We start from the raw sequence: 20,650 nt of genomic DNA, 5'->3' as shown, positions 1-20,650 counted from the left end.
GTTAGATTCTAGATCTATACCACACAATAATCAGATTATATTTATAAAACTTAAATTATTATATTACACAGATTTTTCAACCAGTGTTTAGGAAGGGGCCTAATCTGAAGCATCAGACGTTGCGCCAATATTTCTTAGCTTTACCACAGCATCTGAATATGTCACGTGTATCAACATTACAATGCACACGAGCAACAGATAAATATGTAACGAAATACACTAGATGTTGTGACCTACATTAGGCGTATCAAGATAATAAAATATACTTACGATAAACGAAAACTCCAATACACACATCTTCCAAGACAACTTTAATCATGGATTTCCTTTTCTTTTACGGAATTTTCACACACAAAACTGATTTTTATCATTAGATCCGCACTTGTCCCATGTGATTTCTATTCGGGGGATTTAGATACACATCGCGCACAAGTTTTAAAATACAATCTGGGAACATAAAAAAAACATGTGCATTTCTGCAAACTCATCTTCAACTGAAATGTTTGTGGCCTAAATATTGTGGCCTAAATATTTTTCTGCTAACCTAATATGACACCGTATACGACAACTAAAGACACTATAACGAATATATTATGCCGAAAAGTTTACACTCTCTGGTATCCATATCGCACGAGTCATGTCTAAATGAAAACTTGACACTTACAACCGTACCTTGACTTAAAGGGTCAAAGGGAGACTACTCTTTAAACCTTAGAAGCCAAACCTTGTTGAAACTTTTAACAATAATCGTTATCAATAAAGTCACGAACGAGTAATGTCCTTGCACATCAAAATTAATGATAGTAAAACACAAAACAGTGTCAAATAACAAATTTCGGTACCAGAATTTCCATGTGATATAGGTGAGGTGGGTGTTGGAAAATCCAAGATGGCTGTTGCTGACGGTATACGGTCTCATATTAGGTCAGTATGAACCATCTTGGATTTTTACTGACGGTATACGGGCTCATGTGGGGTCAGTAGATCTGCTCTCATATTGGTCAATCTCACTTTGAGGCATAATCAATACTAATATTGCTTTGTGTAATACGACGGTGCAACACATGTGTGACGAATATCATCTGTTAGAAGATACGGCACAATAATGATTTTTCTGCATCTGGTTTTCGGGTAATTTGACAGGGGTGGGATAAACTAAGAAAACACAGAAAACGAGCTCTGATTGAGTACTTGCATAAAAAGGACACGTCACCAAAGGTATGAAAATCAGGCTTCTTTGTGACGACTGTCCTTCTTTTTTTACTGTCAGTAATGGACGATTGATTTAAATCGCGGCAGATGTAGCACAGATGTTAGATGGTCCTAGGTGCAGTCGTTCTAGATGCTACGTCTGGAACTTAAGTGGAAGCTGTTCGCTACAAAGTTATGGCTGATTGCCGAGTTACAATTCAGTACATTGCTGACACTGTTGTGATACCTTTAATTTCAGTCCATCGTTGTTGACACACTCAACAAGATGAGTAAGATGTCCTCACGGTGGTGGTTATCGCGAATGTGACACAGATCAACCTCTGACTCGTATAAACACATCCATAGACCATTGGGCCCATTATTTTGACCAAGAGTCTAAACTTCAGAACAAACGACCATTTAGCCTATCCTAAGCCAAAGAAGTATAAGCGGGTGGTGTCAGTTGCCAAAGTCATATCTTCGGTTTTCTAGAACAGTTAGGACTATCTGAAATGGGCAATTGGATGCCGTAGAAGAACATCAGTTATCAGAAGCTTTTACGGAAACTTCATTCAGCATCACGCCTATGCACATGCCACAACTTTCAATGGATGTGCCAGTGAATTACTTTCATATGACCAATACTGTTCTGTCGAAGCATATGTCACTTAAACGACACCTGTGTGGTAAATGGTTTACCAGTTACGACAAGACGTTTGCCACCGCCTAGGCTTTTCTAAGGGTTAAGGATGAACAAAGGTGGAGCATTGCTTGAAAACGTATTGAAGGCCAAACAATTACATCGAAAATATATCTGTAAATGTTATTTTATTCTGATAGTTTTGTGTGAGACCACGGATTATTCGCTTTACCCTCGTTTGTGTACCAATCACATAGAAAGCGACAAAACCCTTTCCATACCCACAGGAAATCTCTGCTAAAAGCACAGTCGATTGTACGATTCCAAGCATGTGTCAATGCATCACTATCAAATAGTGATACTATTAGGTGCTCGCGAAAATGTGAGCGTATCCTCACCCACCAAAGGCAAGTAAAACATCTGTAATGAGGTCTTATAATCATTCTACCGTGCAGACATGTATAAGACATCAGAAATCAGATGTTAACTTTCTGGATGACGCACAGGTGAGGTTACGTGAAATGGGGTTTAACGTCGTGTCCAAGATTATTGCATTTATATAGCGACGTACATGCACGTGTGTTTATATGTGGCTGCTTGTACTAGTTCAGATTGATGTCGATTTATAGTGCTAAACTATTGAGATACCATGCCACAGTTTAACATGAAGACCCCACTCAGACACAGTATACTGACCCCGAGCCGACCAGTCCTTGTTTTAGCCTCTTAATGCCCAACGTTGGTTGGTTGGTTTGTTGTTTAACGCCGCACAATATTTCAGCTATATGACGGCGGTCTGTAAACAATCGAGTCTGGACCAGACAATCCAGTGATTAATATCATGGGCATCGATCCACGCAATTGGGATTGATGACATGTATCAACCAAATCAGCGAGCCTGACCACCCGATCCCGTTAGTCGCCTCTTAAGACAAGCATAGTCGCCTTTTGAGGGAAGCATGGGTTGATGAAGACCTATTCTATCCCGGATCTTCAAGGGTAATGCCCAGCGCCACACAGGGTAAGCACAAGTACTATCATTTAACGTCTTTAAATGACACTCAACCACGAGACCATGGAGGCCGTCGGATGATCCACAGGGATTGTGACCATTTAGAACTCCCTTTTGAAGGAAAAGTTTGAGAAGAATCAGTTACATCGAGAAATGTCACAATATGAGGGGGAACATGAGTGAGTGAGGGGGTGAGTTGGTTTTAGCGCCGCTTTTAACAATATTCCAGTTATATCTCGGCGTGTCAGCTTATTGTTGGAGGAAAGCCCGAAGTGACGAAGGTCTTCGACGTTCACCACTTTGGTGAAACAAACGAGCACGGGTATGGTGTTGACAAACCTAAAAACATAATCGGGGCGAACCGGGATTCGAACCCAAAATCACAGGTGTCTGGCATAGCCAAGGAACTTAACTCTGCACAGCGAATTGCAGCGCCTCAGACGACTGGGCCACCCGTGCCCCCGAGGGGAACATGAATATAGCTCATGTACATATACGTATGCATTTGATATGTATCGTTAGTGGCATTTGGTAACTGTATGAGTCTAACCATATTATTATATGCATTTCTGCCGGATATCTAAGGCATATAAGGCTCATAAGAATGACATGAAAGTAACACGACAACAACTATTGAAAGCATGCTTTATTAATTTAATGTTTACAGTACACACCTCACACAATTAGTTAAAATAACTCGTGGGTAGAATAAGTCTTCAGCAACCCATGCTTGCCGTAAAAGGCGACTATGCTTGTCGTAAGAAGCGACTAACGGGATTGACTTGGTTGATGCATGTCATCAATCCCATTTGTGTGGATCGATGCTCGTGATATTAATCACTGGATTGTCTGGTCCAGACTCGATTATTTACAGGCCGCCGTCATATAGCTGCAATATTGCTGAGTGCGGCGTTAAAAAACCAACCAATCAACCAACCAACATAGTCGATACTGCTTGTTTCCCCGACATTGTGACTATCGCATGGAAGTGAGTTTAATGCTGCTTTGAGTAGTATCTTAGAAATCATGAAGACTATATGGAAGTTCAGCTGTGGTGCTGACAAACCAAGAAATAAAACAGTGCGAATGTGTATTCGAGTCCACGACCAGATGATCTCTGGACTTCTTATGTACTCAATTCTGCAAATAGAGTCCATGCTTCCAATTGTTTATGCCAATCTGTTCGAGAAAGGTGGATACAGAATTTACAGTGAAAGACGTACAATAAGTTCCAACCTTGTAATTACGTAGCATTTAAAATTAACACATTCACTTGAAGTTATGTCGAGGGACCAACCATTTAGTATACGAGTGCGTTGTGTGCTTGGATCCATATTAGGGGCAGAATGCGTTTCCTGCCACTGCATCAGTTCAAACAAATTATTTTGACCCGCTCTTCATCTTATTCCAGGATACCCTCCACCCCACAGCACCACCACCATCAACATACCCCACCCCACCCACCCTTCTTCCTCAAAATCAAATAGTTGTTCCCTACGAATTCTTTCATATTTTCTATGAAAGGTCTTATGCTCATTGGGTAAATGGGAAGAGCATCTGCAGAAAAAAAAATTAAAGCGTGGAATAATTATCTTTTTCGCCACTTCCTCTGCAGAGACATGCAGCAATGATGATCCCGATTATCTGTAAAAACAGACATTAAATTTTCCATTACCAAACAATTACCTCAGTGTTTATAGCGTTTTCAGACAAATATTTTATAGTGTTATTTCTTCACCTATTTTAAAGTGGTACAATCTTATTCTCGTGGTTTTCATTTGTCAAAGTGCATCTTTGGAGACATACAGCTTTTACTCATAATACAGCATAGTCTCTGTCGTTCACAACAAAAGGTTTTCACGATGATTTGACAAACACAATTAGATACACCAGATCTGTAAACTAACGTCGAGAATGTATCAATGTAAAGGGCATTTTTTCAGTCAAATAATCACCGTTCAAATGTAACAAGATTTTTACATGACATTAATTTACAATTCACAGCACATGTATAGTTATCACCAAGAAGCAGTATTGTCTTTTTAGTTTACATTCCAGAAAATCTGTACAAATACTCTCGTGATCCTATTTTGATGTTTTGGTTATTTGTTTGTTGTTTAACGCCGCAATCAGCAATATTCCCGCTAAATGACGGCGGTCTGTAAATAATCAAGTCTGGACCAGACAATCCAGTGACTGACATCATGACCATCGATTTACGCAATTGGGATACGATGACATGCATCGACCAAGTCAGCGAGCCTGACCACCATATCTGTTAGTTGCCTCTGACAACATGCATAGTCGCCTCTTACAGCAATCATGGGTTGCTGAAGAACTATTCCCTACCCGGATCTTCACGGGTCGAGGTAATTACATCTTAAGGAATTGTCACCATGACCTTGTTCGGTACACCATTCTCGTTGAACATACCAATGACGTGGAGACATTTTAAGGGATTGTCACCATGACTGTGTTCGCTACACCATTCTCGATGAACATACCAATGACGTGGGAGACATTTTAAGGGATTGTCACCATGACATTGTTCGGAACACCATTTTAATCTTTAACCATATGACTTGAAGGCTTATCTGACCGACTGAATATACAATTAAATATCTATTTTGATATTGACATATTTGTGACAAAGTAATAGGTTGAAACCCCAGCTAATTACCTGAAACAGATTAGTTGACGTGAAATCGTAACAAAATACTTACTGCCAAAGTAATGATAAAGAATTCAGCAACAAGAAGCAAACTGCTGTAATCATGTAGAATGACTTGAAGTTTCCCAAAGCAACCCTGCAAGATTGTGAACACAGAGACATGAGTATCATCATTATCAAGATCTTACAAGCTGTTCGCATGCATGCAGTGTAAACCGGTGAACAAACACTGTGGTAAACATAACGTTGAATATACAACACAAGAACTATATGTGGACCTTTTTTGATGATATGATCATATTATCATACATGGGTAACTCATTTATCATACCTGGCATATGATATGTACAATACTAAATGAATCATCGTTAGATTTGTTACAAATAGAGAAATCGAGTCGGATACGTTTTGAAGTACACAGGTATTTGACGGGGACGAGTGAAGTAATTATTTATGATTTTATTACTCAAATAAGTCATGCCGTTTGATTTTTGGGGTGTATTTACCGAAATTGGAATTTCGACGAATATCGTTTTGGTCAGTCATGTGTCAGATGTAGAACTGTCCTCCACATGTGTACCATAACACATGATGTAATGCGGACACAAATGTGGCAAATGACAGACACAGTTGTCAATATTATGTGTAAAGGCCACTTTGGTTAAGATGTCAATCAATCAATTGGTGACCTCATGCGATCATGTTCATGTGTTTTAACGCATTTAGTTGTACGACCTTGTCCATAAAGAAACCAATATTTCTGCACAACATATAACAGTAAACAGCGCATAATATAGATAGTGTTGGAATGACATTGGAATGTGTATCATACAAATTTGACGTGGCAATAAGAATACTAAATGTACACACTATTCAAGAGGTAGTCACAAACCTATATATACAGCTGTATTGATGTAAATGACGCAGGCGTGACAACAGAAGAGTTAATTCGGAAAAGTTGGATCACTTTTTTATGTAAAAGGTAGGTGTTCATTGTCAACTATTAAGATAAACCCCTTCTATTACCTCTATCATCTTCCGTACATCCATGTCTTACCTCAGAATACATATCATTCGGGCAGGACTCACTGCTTGCTGCCTCAGGAGCTTCAGTGCCATTGTCAGAGGATGCACAGCAGCTTGGCGGCACTTTACCCTTTAACATAACACTTATTATGATGACAATCTGTCGGCTGTTTGTATGTTATTTCCAGATTACAAATACAGAAACAATCAGAAAGCCACAAAAGGGAGTTATTGTGTCGAACATTGGACAGACCTTTAGAACTGTTCGCAAATGCTTCTTTGAAGTCAGCGAAGTTATAGTACACACCTTATCATTGCCAGTAAACACCGCATCATAATCTGTGTAGCTGGATACACCACAGCATTGGAACTGTAAATATAATGACATTGACATGTGTCAGAGAGATCGGTGATGGTACATGTAGTCTATTACGAGCGTAAAGAAAATAACAACTGACTGAATGAATGGTCTTTATAAGTTGTGAACAATGTTTATGAATCTATATTTTTGTTGCATCTTCCTGGGGAAAGGGAGTTAACTGACTGTAGAAGTCCAGTTTCCAACGTTACAGAGCAAGGCTGGAGTTATATTTGAGCTGGACTAATAAGCCTATGCATATTCCAATAAAATGTCGGGCAACGAAATCTATATCCTGCCGTGCAGATTTCGGTCGAATTCAGGATTTGCAAAGAATGTGTACCGTCAACTTAGCGTCGACAGATGTTTTTCCAAACGTTTTATGCGTTTTCAATCATCTTGCTCAAGTTATTTGATGTACTGGTGGAGCTACGATCTATCCACGATATTTCAAGTTCGGCAAATAAGGAAACTGGACTTTTATAGTCACTTAAACTCCCTTGCCTCGAAAAGAGGATTTTGTTCTTGACACAATAGGGCTAATATTATCGATGGGGCTTTCAGTTGCAACGTTCACTACATATTGAGTACAATATTTAATCTGACCACGCGGACATCCTAGCAATTATAAGAGCACCACGGAGCACATAACTTCGTTAACATAGCATTATGGAAAGTTTTCCTCTTCCTATATCAGTACATTACTTTCTTGACAATAAAGATATTACCTGACTCTGAACATAATCCCAAGGCTTTGTGAACTCGGTAGCTTTTTCTTTGTACTTGGTCTGCAAAGTTTTTGTAAGAGATCCAGTGAAATGGTCGAGGTCCTCAAACTGAAAACATTTAGACATATAATGTTTCATGATGTCGAGATCCTGTTCTTCAGGTATAAGTTTGTGAATGATCACTTCATGTGAAACAAATGAAAGCGACTACATATTTGCTAGGATTACAACTGATGGGGGAAGAGTGTGGCTCAATCTATTAAGGTGCTGTGAAAAGAGGCATACCTTACATGTAGGAAGGAAAATATTCTATGATCGTATGATTAAATCCTAGGTTCGCCCTGAATATGGTTCTTACTTTCTATACATTAAATTCGAGGATAACGAAAATGACTTTCTACAAAATGTATAAGTAGCTTAGACCTACCCGCACAAAGTAAACGATTGTGGAAATAAAGATCGCTAGAACTCCGAAGCTGATGATCAACGAGAAGGTGATGTACTGAAACAGTTACAGTATACTATCAGCATACGAATTTGCGCTGGAAAACACAAAGAGAATCAGTTACGGAAACTTGGTTCATCAGTGTACTGGAAGGGTTGAACGCCACACAAAATTACTTTTGAAAAATAAACATGTAATTTAACAGGTGGGATATTGGGAAGAAAATCCATATTAAAGAAGTGAGTTAGTAAGTGAATGTTGTTTTTGTCACAGTTAACACTATTCCAGCTATATAATGACGACCTGTAAATAATCCACTATGGTACAGACATATCAATGGTTCATAGAAAGGGCAACAACCCATTCTGATCACTCAGGCCAGTTGTACTCGCCTCTTACGACAAGCAATATGGAACAGAGCTTGTTTCCCAGTCTGCAACTGGGTCCCAGAATAGTCCGCTACAATTACCATGATGTTCCCCACCGTAGGGGTACCTCTAAAGGATACCCTAGGTGGTGTTCCTGTTGTACAACCCGACTGATGACCGAAACAGTTTGGTGTTATGCCTTTTTTAAAAATTGGATCCACGAACACTCTTTCAACGTATCCTATAGTTGATTGTTGCATACACTACAACTCACGGAATTGTCTGATCCACTCACGGATATTAACAACCCAATGTGATTAAAAAGGGTGCTTTCAAATTACACACTTCATTGAAAAATAACATGTCCTCATATCCCCAAACGATGTATCTTTGAATGTGTGAAAGAATGCAGTTCAATATGATACGAGAAAGAAGACCACTTCTGTGTACATCAACATGCTTTGACCAGGGAACATAGATGTATATGAAACGTGATTATTGTTATTGGTGTCTGTATTGGGAATTTGCACACATGAACCATTATACTTGCTTGGATGCTACTGTGTCAGAGAACATTCCTCTCATTCACAAGCGTGTTCGGACACAGTTGTGGCAATGTACGCTGTCGTGAGCTATTCTTGTTTAAATCCTATTGGTTAATATATACTAACCGCAAAAGAAACGTCACCATGGATAGATATATGACAAACCTTATTTGTCCAAACACTGTAAACATACTTTGCGACATATTAAAAAGATGAAACTTGGCAAAACTGATCATCAAGGTTGCAATTAAAATGTCAAATGTTCTGAAAGTGAAACACAACACTAGTCTCTGAGAAAGTGGTATCACAAGTCAGTATACCGTGTGTCTGACATGTGCATTGGTGACTACCGTGCAACGTCGATACATGGAATGGATGAGGCGGTTGATGAAGGCCATAGGCACTTAAGCCCACACTCCGAGGAACGCCTGACGCAGTTCAGCTGCAGTTGTCGGCCTTGGTCGAACGTCATTCAGTCGCCTTTCAATCTCGTCCCACAGGTGCTGAATGGGATTTAAACCGGGGCTGAGGGCAGGCAACTGCATGGTTCTGATGCCATTCTCCTGGAGGAAGTCTCTTGTTGCTCTCAAGGTGTGGGCACGGGCGTTATCATGCTGAAACTTGTGGTTACGGCGACGTGCCAAATGAAGTATGGCGTGTGGTCTCAAGACTTGATCAATGTACCGAGCTGCTGTGACACCATTGTCTCTCCCTGGACCGATGGTCTGGAAGACCACACGGCCGACCCTCTGCGCAATTCCACCCCACACCATGATGCTCGGACCACGCAATGAGTCTCTCTCAACAACACAAGCATCCGAATAACGTTCCCACGACGTCGCCAGATTCTCTCGCTGCCATCTGCTGTTGGGATACAGTAACGGCTCTCGTCTAAGAAGACTCTTCTCCACTGCTGGCAATGCCAATGCTGGTGCTGTGCTGCCCACTGAAGACGGTCCCTGCGATGACGTGATGTCAGAATGGGTCCTCGGTGTGGCCTGTGACAGTGGAGGTGTCTGCTCGTCAATCGTCGACACACGGTGTCCGCACTAATGTGTCGCTGGTGTGTCCCCATGGTCTATCGGGCAGTTTCCGCAGCAGTTACAAAGCGATCTTGAAGATGCTGTCGCACGATCTGACGATCCTGACGTCGGGTGGTGACCCTTGGTCTTCCACTACGTGGTCGGTCATCTGTAGTGTTGGTACCGGTGCCGTTGCTGGGGCCTGTATATTGACCTTACGTGGACTTGAAATGCATTGGCTACTTGCCGGGCTGTTTGTCCATCTTGCAATCGTCAAAGGGCTTGGTGTCGCTGATTCCTTGTCAATCTTGGCATTTGGTAGCAATTCAATAAGGAATGAATGTTATCCGATCTGGGTGGAATTTTATAGGGCAAGAAATAGGGGAACGCAAGTACATTTCAATTTGCACGGAACTCACGTGCATCGGGTTACCATGCCCGTTGACGTGATGCGTTTAGACGATCGGTTTTATTTGTCATCTGCTTTGTTTTTTTATCATCAAATTTCATTTTTCCGGACAAGGTATTGTTAAATTTTAGAAACTTTGACAAAAATTACACAGATATATAAATGACAACTTTTCATGCAATGCTACTTGGGATGACCTTTCCTTTGCGGTTCAGTATATAATGTGGTGAATCATCATCCGTGTTTTGCTGTCAATCTATATTGACAACATATAACATGTTCTTTGTTCCTACCATTCCCAGCAAACACTCGCTCTTATTGGAAGCTCCGACACAGCCACAGAATGAGACAAGCAACACAAGGGCACCGAAGACAATAATGATCCAGGCGCTATTGTTGAGATATTGTTCATATCCATGCAGCTCAATTTGAGTTAGGAATTGGGTTGGTGAAGGGTGAACCTTGATAAAAATTCCAAAACCAATAGTGGCCATCCCGACAACCTGAAAAGAGTCAAGAGCCTAAACATTGTAAAACTTATTAGAGTTTGTGGGGTGCTATATTCAGAAAATATACACGAACATGCAAATCTATGACTGAGAACAAAACTGACGGTATTGTGGTGAGTGATGAGTGTTTTACGTCACGTTCAGGAATATCTAACCATACCATGACGAGGGTACACAAGAAATAGGCTTTAGGATGTCCTATAGTCTGAATTGGGATTATGTTGTATAGTAATCTAGATTATCAAATCTAACTGTCCAAATGAAAAAGAAACATGTGGTCGGTTCATTCAAATGCCGTGAGCCCACTTTTGACAATGTTAACTCAAATGATATCCCTACTATCCCTCGGCTCCCATTAGAACAAAGATCATTTGTAAGGTCATTGGAAAAAGAAATACTTGTGCATTGAGGTATTCAAGATTGATACTCAATTAATTCAAAACAACACGAGTCCAAGCCACTGACTGACTGAAAATGATAACACAAACAAGCTATTTATATTTACCTATAGGTGTGTTTTCTAGAGTCCAGACTTTAAAAAGGCAAAATCAAACCATGCACACATATTTCATAAAATGTATTTATTTGACATTTTAGGGTTTGAAAAGTATGTTTTATATAAAATAACTGACCATGAAAAAGGAAGAGGTAATTTCTGTACATACCGCAAAGATGAAATTGAAGAAGATGAAGAGGCAGCTAAAGGTTTTCCCACAACAGCCCAGCTCCATCTTTGTATAAGTAGTCGTAGGAAAGGAAGTCCAGTTGTAACTGTTGTAGATAGATGAGTTTATTCAACTTGAGTAAAGCGTTATTACAAAATACCCATAATTCGTTACCTTTACCATAAAGTCATCGACATTTTAGAAGTTTTTAGCAGCACTGTTAATTAAGTATAAACATATTTGAAAGGGTTTCTGCTCAACATGGCATATATTCTTGTTGAAAATGACTTGAAGTTCCTATTGGTTTATATGGACAAATTCTTGCCTCCTAGAGTGAAGGCGAATGCCACGATACAGTGAAGCCAAAATATACATAAAACAATACTGTTTCACCTATATGGAATATTTGTGCTCCATATCAATTGATATAAAAGTAGAAACACCGTATGGCCAGGACAGGTATGAATATGAATGACGGTGGCTTGTCAGATGACTTTGTTTTCAAAGACATCGTTTGAATACACATCCTGGCCTTGAGCAAATCAACATACGAGGAGTGGCTGAAACGTTCTGAGCTTCGCTATGATGGACTACGTTGATGGAGCTGGTTGCTGGTTATTTTACAATATATTCAACTCCGAAGTCCACAAACGTCGGGCAACGAGTCTCTGGATCGCAGTTGTGCAAAAGGGCTCTCACCCCTTACGTTCTATTCCTGTGACCTGATTGATTTATGAATTTGATTACACGTGTTCTTCAAACGCATGCCAAGAATTGAAAATAACCACCTCTCATTGTCCTTTGCTTTCAATAATTCGTACTTTGGAAGGGGAACATACGAAGAAAATGAAAAAAAACCCAATACGATTCCTACTTTATTAGCATTTTAGTAGTTGGTAAGTTACCGTAAAGAAAAAATATTTTATGGATGACAACTTTTGTACCCATTAGGGTCCGACGGTTCAGTGTAGATCCTAATATCGTTGTCAAGCAACGTCTCTATGCCAAAACGTCGCATCGTAATAAATAGAGAAGTTGTCATCCATAAAATATTTATTTTACAATAAGTACGATTCCACAGACAAATTGAAGTAACCCTCTAAATGAAGGAAATGAAGCACGTTTTAAAAGTATTTCGTATCTGCAATGGTCTTGTCGCCCCTAGCTTCATCACAGAAGTAATGACATTCCGAAAACTAAATCGTTTGCAGTTTCGTTGGCAGACCAAGTACTTTGACCAACTCAAAGTTTTTACCCAAAATTTTACGTACGTTCACATAGAATTCTCAAGGGATACAATCGGCAATGAGGACTAATATGCACGATGCAATATACTTATATCAATGCAACATAACACAATTGAACGTATATTCCCATGTTGTTTCTGTAGCCTTGCGTTTGAAGCAGATACAATGTTTGTGCATGTTCATGATACGAATAAAAATCAAAACCTATAACATTTACCTCACAAGTAACAATGGTCCAAGTAAGTGTATAACGTCTATTCGCCTGTCGTCCTTCCGTCTTCCGGACGTCTCCGAATCAGGTGAAGAGATGAACCTGAACTTGTAGGGGTGTGTCTGGCACCATATATAAAGACGGACTTGATAACAGGGTTCAATGTTTAGTACAATAAAATTTCAAACATATGTTAAAAAGATTGTATAAAAAATCACAATCTTCTCAAAAAAAAAATCTTCTCAATGCAGGACGGCTGACATGTATTTGTCATTCATAAGAATCTGATGTGACATGGGAGTGTTCATACTAGCATCCACATGACAAACTAGACAATATTATTCATCTTCATATATCATCTGAGAACCCTCAAGGTAAAACTATTTGTTTCTCATGAAATTAAAAGAAATACTATTAAATTACATGATAAACTATGTTAACCTAAATCCAGCGTATGCGGTTCATGTTGGTATGCTTAATAATTACTTGTGACTGTTATGTGTATTACATTTTGTAAATTTCGTTAACTATATAGTCGGTTTTTGTGGCATTACGCAGTCACATAATAATACCTAAACACAAATACAAAGTGAACAAATACAAATACAAATACAAAGGCCACCAATTGTTGACACGTAGGAGACAAACTCACTGAGAATACCTGACTTTTCGCATAATTTCTAAGGTAAAGGTTGTTGTCTCACCTGTTATGTGCTACCTGTATCTTCGGCGTTGTCGAGGCAAATACAGCAGCGTATCTGTACTCACGAACAGCAATAGCAGTTTGACATTGATTAAGTTATGTTGCCATTTCACCGCATATGTCGTCTCGGATTATTGCATGGCGTGATTGAACTGTCACAATATGAAATGGGTCTGAGGTAGTAACGTTGTTGACTGTGAAATAATCCATAGTCGACTGTTCATTTAACGATCCCCACGCCCTGCATAAACTTTCTCTGAGCTCAGCCCCTCGGACTTTAGTGTGACCAGATGTATTGGACTTGTAAAATTTATGTTCCTAGGATGTCGGGCAGAAGAAGTAACACGTACAGATATGTCTTGGGGAAAGTCTTTACTGTCTGGGGATGTACAATTTTATTTAGAAACCCAAAACATATTTCTTGTGCACATGCTTTGTTAAAAGTATTATATTCGTCAAAATATTCATTGTGGGCTGCAATAGACGAATGCGTAAAAATAAAGTGACATGTGACAATCAATGGATGTTAGGAATGAAAGCGTCATGGTGAAGATGTAGGGGCGTACATTTCTGCGAGATCGGCGCAGGTTACACAGGATAAAATAAATCCACAGTGAATGTGTATTACTGGACTCGTCAATAGTGTTTCACGTACTCCATGTCCACTAGGCCCGTGAACCCGGATGTTCACGGGCCCAACACAGGTACATATATATATTAAATAAGGTACAGTTGACGAATTCTCAACTGTAGACACACTGAAAGCCATTTTCTGTGTGGCATTGGGAACTAGAATCAATGTCTGTAAAACAAGGACGAACAAGTAGAAAATATTAGCGAGTAAGTATGGTTTTACGCCGCTTTTAGCAATATTCCAGCAATATCACGGTGGGGGACACCAGAAGTGGCCTTCAAACATTTCACCCATGACGGGAATCGAACCCGGGTCATCCGCGTGCCGAACGAATGCTTTAACCACGAGGCTACCCGACAGCCCCTAGAAAATATAAAGAAACCAGTGTTATATGTTATATAGAGCGAGTATGGGTTCAGGCCGTCTTTGTTCCAGTAATGTCATAGAGTGAAACAACAAGCATAGGCTTTACGCATTGTCAACAGATGGCTATTGAACCCCGTCTTTGATTTGACGAACCAACGCTTCAATCATACCTCATACTCGATAGCATTTCATGTGTACCCCTATATATATGCGCTAAAACACAAGTCATCTAACGTAATGCAACAGGAACTATATCAGAAACGTGTAACCACATTATTAAAACGCCAACGCCAGGGAATAATCAGTCTATTATCCGCCGAAACAGGTTCCATTGGGCGGGAAAAGGCACAATAGTGTTGAAAATGATATGAGTGGGTTGTCACAACCCTTAATGTAAAAATTATTTAAGCCTTGTTGCAACCCTAATGTAAAAAATACTCTTAAAGTGAAACTATTTTACATTTAGGGTTGAAGTGATACATAATATTTTATTTTTACATTAAGGGTTGTCATGATCACTATGAAATAATACTTATCGAACATTCATGAGACTTCGCAGATTTAATTGATCGTTACTTTGTCTAGATATGCCGAATCACTTTTAGATTCCCTCTCTACAACGACCACCTGGTTGCTTTCTGTAGGCTTTATAAAAGGGTTTATCACCCCTTACCCTTTTACCCGATTTCTATCAACCTTACTGTGTCACAACGGTTATTTTTCGATACAAGGTAACCTCATTTCCGTTACTATCCTTATACCATGACGACGGAAAGGAGGCATCAGACCAAGAAGATCAGACAAATCGTAGATGGGGGTGGGTTGTTTGAATGGTCCATTAATAGAGGTTTAGAAATAAAATAATGGACATTTTGAAACAGTATTACGGATATGACAGTTGAGGATATTCCAGTTCGGTTTCCCAAGTACCATGTCGAATCAAAAATAGCCACTTTAAGTCATACGTTTATCGGATATGAGTGAGTGAGTGAGCAAGTTGGATTTAACGCCATTTTTAACAGTATTCAAGTTATAGCACGGCGTGTCAGCTTAACGTGTGAAGAAAGTGATGCAGGTCTCAGACGTTTACCACTTATCGGTGAAACCCACGAAATGGTGCTGACAAACCTAGAAACATAAACGAGTCGAACCGGGATTCGAACCAACAATCATAGGTTTCTGACGTTCCCAAGGGACGCAACTCTACACAGCGAATCGCCGCGCCTTAGACGACTGAGCCACCCGTGCCCCCTTTTCGGATAGCAGTTTAGCATATCCTGTATCCTGCAAGACCATTGCTGTTTGAAAACAGCGAAAAAAGAACATAAGGCATACGACCTGTAGCGTATTTCATGACCCTTTGATCTTCGGCGTTGGGGTGGGGTGGGGTGGGGTGGGGTGGGATGGGGAGAGCTGTGCGGACCAGGTGAGCTGTAAATGCTATCTTTCAACATACACGCTCTAAAAAAAGTAACGCAAGGTAGTATGTAGTTCATTGAACCTGACTACACAAAATATATAAATTGGATATATGTTATTGGAAAATGTTGGTGGCCTGATATTCGACAAACAATGCCTCAGAACGCAGCCATTGTCGATTTGCAATGTCTTAAACGGCATCGTTTTCTCACTTGTTAAAAAATGTCATGGAGGAAAACAGTAAAGCAAAATGCACGTCCAATTTATGGCATTCACCGTAGCTGCACCTACGTACATATCTGATCGAAGGAAATCGATGTAGCAGTTTAGAAGTTATCCCGACAAATTGAAATTACGATCATACCAGGTCGATCTCTCCGGTTGGATGTATGTAAATACACATAATATATCTCTAATGAAACCCAACATACTTTTATCAAACATAATAGTAATAATATTTTCTCCGTATCGAACATCAACAACATATCTTACCAGTGAATATTTTATAATACCCGTATACCTCCCGAATACGTCCCGAACTGGGACCTGGCCAACCCGTTTTTACCCTGAGGCTGAGTTAACCTTCGACCTTGACGGCAGCACCAGCTCCGGATCCTCAGCTGACGATATTCAACTTGCATCACGATCTGATGCTCATCACCTTCCAGAGTAGTAGCTGGCATGTCCTCAATAACGAGCTTGCCATTCTTATAATAGGCCCTCTTGTTCTCAGAGCTGAGCAAACTAAGTTTGTCACGCTATTGCCTATTACGAATAATCACAAGAAACCGAGCAAAAACAATAAAAAAATGTGAAAATAGCAAAACGTACCCTATATTTCCAATTATACTTTGTTCTGAAGAATCTTTTACAATAAGGGGCAATATGTACGATATTAACCCTTAATGTAATTTTTTGTGTGGGTTGTTACTCTTATAGTATTTTTGTTACATTAGGAGTCAACAAGTAACCCTTAATGTAAAACTTTTTACATTAAGAGGGGCGGTCGGGTAGCCTAGTGGTTAAAGCGCTCGCTCGTCACGCCAAAGACCCGGGTTCGATTCCCGTCATGGGTACAATGTGTGAAGCCCATTTCTGTGATATTGCAGGAATATTGCTACAAGAGGCGTAAAACCATACTCACTCACTCACTTTACATTAAGAGTAGTTTTTACATTGAGGGTTGTACAGTGGGTCACTAAAAATCAGAGATGACACCAGGTGTTCCCGAAAATGGTAAGTATGCTCCGCCCCATCGGGATCACAGGCAACTAACACAATTTGCAAAAAAATTGTAAGTGTGTTGCCTAACTCCGAAAAGCAGTACAAACTAGTCAATCAAGTGATCGATGGACCAGAAAATCTTGTGACACGACAGCGCATGAAAGAAAGAAATACAATTGGAAACAGAATCAGACTTGACCTTTGTGGTTCCAGACATATCTTTCTCTGAAGCAACTTGAGTCATACGTCTGTGTATCTGTCACCTTTATCGAATGTAATACAAGCGTAACTCGTTTACATATTGATTCGCTATTTACTTATGCAGAATAACCCAACTTTATCGTGTGTGATAAAGTCGAAATCGATATCGAGGACCGCAGGTTTGTATTGAGATGAGGATATGACACAACCAGACAAAGCACACATGTATGTCTCATTTAAGTCAGTTGCAAATGCTCTTGAGAATATAGAATTCAAAATAAGCTTTGTATATGATCACAGAACAATATAATTGTCAAGACCAATGGCATTACTAACGGGAATGAGTGGACTTAACGAATTAGGAATTTGGCGAGTGCGGCAGGTGGACCGCGGCCTACTTGCTGTTTTCGCGGTCACCTGGTGTCAGGATTAAGTTCCAGGGATCCATTCATACTGTTTTCACCGCTGTTTTACCTTTTGCGCCCGTTTGTGTCGGAGGATAATCCCGACTGGTTATTCTGGGCGTTTTATGTATGTTATGTTTGAGATTTTATGGTGCGAATATTCTTTGTCTCTTGTCTTTTGATTCAGCCTGAATACGGAAAACATCCCACTAAATGGAACAGATAGGTAAATTGTTACTCTTAGGGAATGAAGTATTAAACTGGTTACGGCATATCAAAATATCTTCGCAAGGCTGATACACCTGGATAGGTATACCGTACACTGTATATTGACCGGAACAAATGACGTCATCTTGATTTGAATGTGGTAGAATGCTTTTGTGCTACTTTGAGCAATATTCCTTCAAAAGCACGATCGGAAGCACACCAGAAATTGGCGATACACATGTTGGAAATCGAAACGGACGTTAGACGTGACAAGCGTACAATGTGTGACGTTTAGTTTGCTACAAGCGTCGTGTAAACCAACTCATAATACATTTTCAACACAATGAATGTCTCTGATATATGTACATTCATTTAGTTATATATGAAACGTGTAACATACGGAAAACAAAAACCCGATTGCATTATTAAACTTTATAAGCACAGCCCGTGGCGTTACACAAGTTTCAACGTTAAGAACTCAGCTATGGTTCAAGTCTACTTGTACACACAATTTAAGATAACAACAATTCAGTGCTTCAGAAAGATACGGAATCGGCCTTAATTTACATTTGAGCACGTTTAGTGTATTAATGTTTACATATTACAGATTTGACAGTAGTTGATATAAAAAAGAGACACAGCCCTTTCCATATTCAGAAATGTCAGCCATTAGCAGATTCCAACCATGACATGAGCATGCGTTATGAAACCCTATCCAAAAGTGGTGATAACACATGTTTGCGGAATGGTGCCCCATCGGTAGCACCCGTCACCATTACATGTAAAGGCAAGTCAATTTTTCACCTGAGAAAACAAGGAATTGAAAGTTGAGGCAGCGAATGCTGTAATGCTGATCAGACACCTTTTCAGCATCAAACGCTCTTTGGGATCCCAGAAGACTCGATTCTACTTAAAAAGATGGGAAATGTAGACACCACAGAACATATTCTGTGAGCAACGATTTTCCAGGTATATTTGGTCAGGTTGGTCAGAAAAGACAATATGTTTTGAATTATCTCCCTTCCTTCACGCAACAACGGGTTTGTGCTTTAACACTGACAAATTTTATCTCCTGTATATACTCTTTATAAAAAGAAACTGTACATCCATAAATTTGATGACACCGGACCCGATCGATTTTGAATGGTAGAAATTTTATTTGATTTCTAAGTAATCATTGCAATTCATTAAATTTTCGAGTAAACATACAGATTGCCCGAAAAGTAATGTTGTGACGTCGCGACGGGACAGTTCACCCAAACACAACTGCAATGCCATAAACGTGCCGCATGCAACTGTCTGTACTGTCGTGACAATTCCTCTGTCAGGAATGTTTAAAAGACCACATCAGAAAATTAGAAAACGAGCCGTTAAAATGCCACCTCTATCAGAAGCACAACGCAACAACGCCATCGGCCGACTGCAAGCTTGTGAAACACAACGACATGTGGTGCAGGTGATGGGTGTGACCAGAGTGACCATCTCTAACTTGTGGAGACGGTACACCAACGGTAACGTTCGTGACAGGCTAAGGTCAGGACGACCTCGCATTACAACGCCTGGCCAAGATCGCTACATCCGGGTACGACAACTGCGGGACCGTTTCATCACGGAGACGTCAACAGCCACACAAGTACCGGGACTGCGTTGAATATCGGATCAGACTGTTCGAAATCGTCTGAGAGCAGCCGGTATTCTATCCAGAGACCCGTACGGGATAACATCCTGACGACGCATCACCTCCGTGAACGTCTGCAGTGGTGTCGTCAGGGATCTAGAGTCACATGGCCTCAAGCAAGTTGGAGACCTGCGGACGGACCTGCCCTTGTGTACAGACTTCGTAACGAATGTTACGCTGAAAATTGCGTTCAGCAAGTGGTTCCGTTTGGAGGGGGAAGCGTTATGGTGTGGGGAGGCATTCATCACGGAGGCCGGACAGCTCTTGTGAGAGTGGATGGTGCTCTGAGTGGTCTACGCTACCGCGACGAGATCCTGCAGCGCCACGTTGCCCCTTTCATCAACGTCAATGGCGGCATCTATCAGCAGGACAACGCCAGACCCGATGTCGCACCTGTTTCTCCGTCAGAACAACGTGCCTACGCTACCCTGGCCTGCCGGCTCGCCAAACTTGTCCCATATTAAATATCTGTGGAACGTGCTGGATCGTCGTGTCCGTCAACGTCCACCAACGCCACAGGCACTTCAGGAACTGTTTGTGGCGCTAGAGCAGGAGTGGCAGAACATTCCCCCAGGCTGTTATTCGGAATTTGATAGCGTCTATGGGCAGTCGCAGCCATGAGATGATAGCAGCTCGAGGAGGCCATAATCGTTACTCACTTTCCACCTACCCCGGACGTCCTTGCGCCTGTTTTTGTTAAGCGCATATTGTACAGCAATAATTTATCTATACACTATATTTATAATATTTATGAAATATAAACTCAG

At 40.4% G+C, this 20,650-nt stretch overlaps 2 protein-coding genes across 2 annotated transcripts; one reads left to right on the top strand and one right to left on the bottom strand.

The window, feature by feature from the left end:
• Window positions 1-4,321: 4,321 nt before the first annotated feature.
• On the bottom strand, window positions 4,322-13,808 carry LOC139461943 (CD82 antigen-like). Its single transcript, XM_071243429.1, has 10 exons — window positions 13,752-13,808; window positions 13,054-13,169; window positions 11,590-11,695; window positions 10,709-10,918; window positions 8,054-8,128; window positions 7,627-7,734; window positions 6,848-6,910; window positions 6,572-6,670; window positions 5,567-5,650; window positions 4,322-4,487 (listed from the first exon to the last, which is right to left on the bottom strand). Exons 3-10 carry the CDS (start codon window positions 11,653-11,655, stop codon window positions 4,416-4,418), a joined length of 777 nt encoding a protein of 258 aa, XP_071099530.1. The 5' UTR covers window positions 11,656-11,695; window positions 13,054-13,169; window positions 13,752-13,808; the 3' UTR covers window positions 4,322-4,415.
• A 5,772-nt stretch (window positions 13,809-19,580) lies between these two features.
• On the top strand, window positions 19,581-20,347 carry LOC139461585 (uncharacterized). Its single transcript, XM_071243061.1, has 2 exons — window positions 19,581-19,838; window positions 19,964-20,347. Exons 1-2 carry the CDS (start codon window positions 19,581-19,583, stop codon window positions 20,345-20,347), a joined length of 642 nt encoding a protein of 213 aa, XP_071099162.1.
• The last annotated feature ends 303 nt before the right edge of the window (window positions 20,348-20,650 follow it).

This window comes from Haliotis cracherodii, unplaced genomic scaffold (genome assembly GCF_022045235.1).
Source record: "Haliotis cracherodii isolate W230 unplaced genomic scaffold, xgHalCrac1.p SCAF_15, whole genome shotgun sequence".
Taxonomy (NCBI): Eukaryota; Metazoa; Mollusca; class Gastropoda; order Lepetellida; family Haliotidae; genus Haliotis; species Haliotis cracherodii.
Note: the sequence above shows the minus strand (reverse complement) of the source record. Positions and strands in the feature narration are given on the sequence as shown.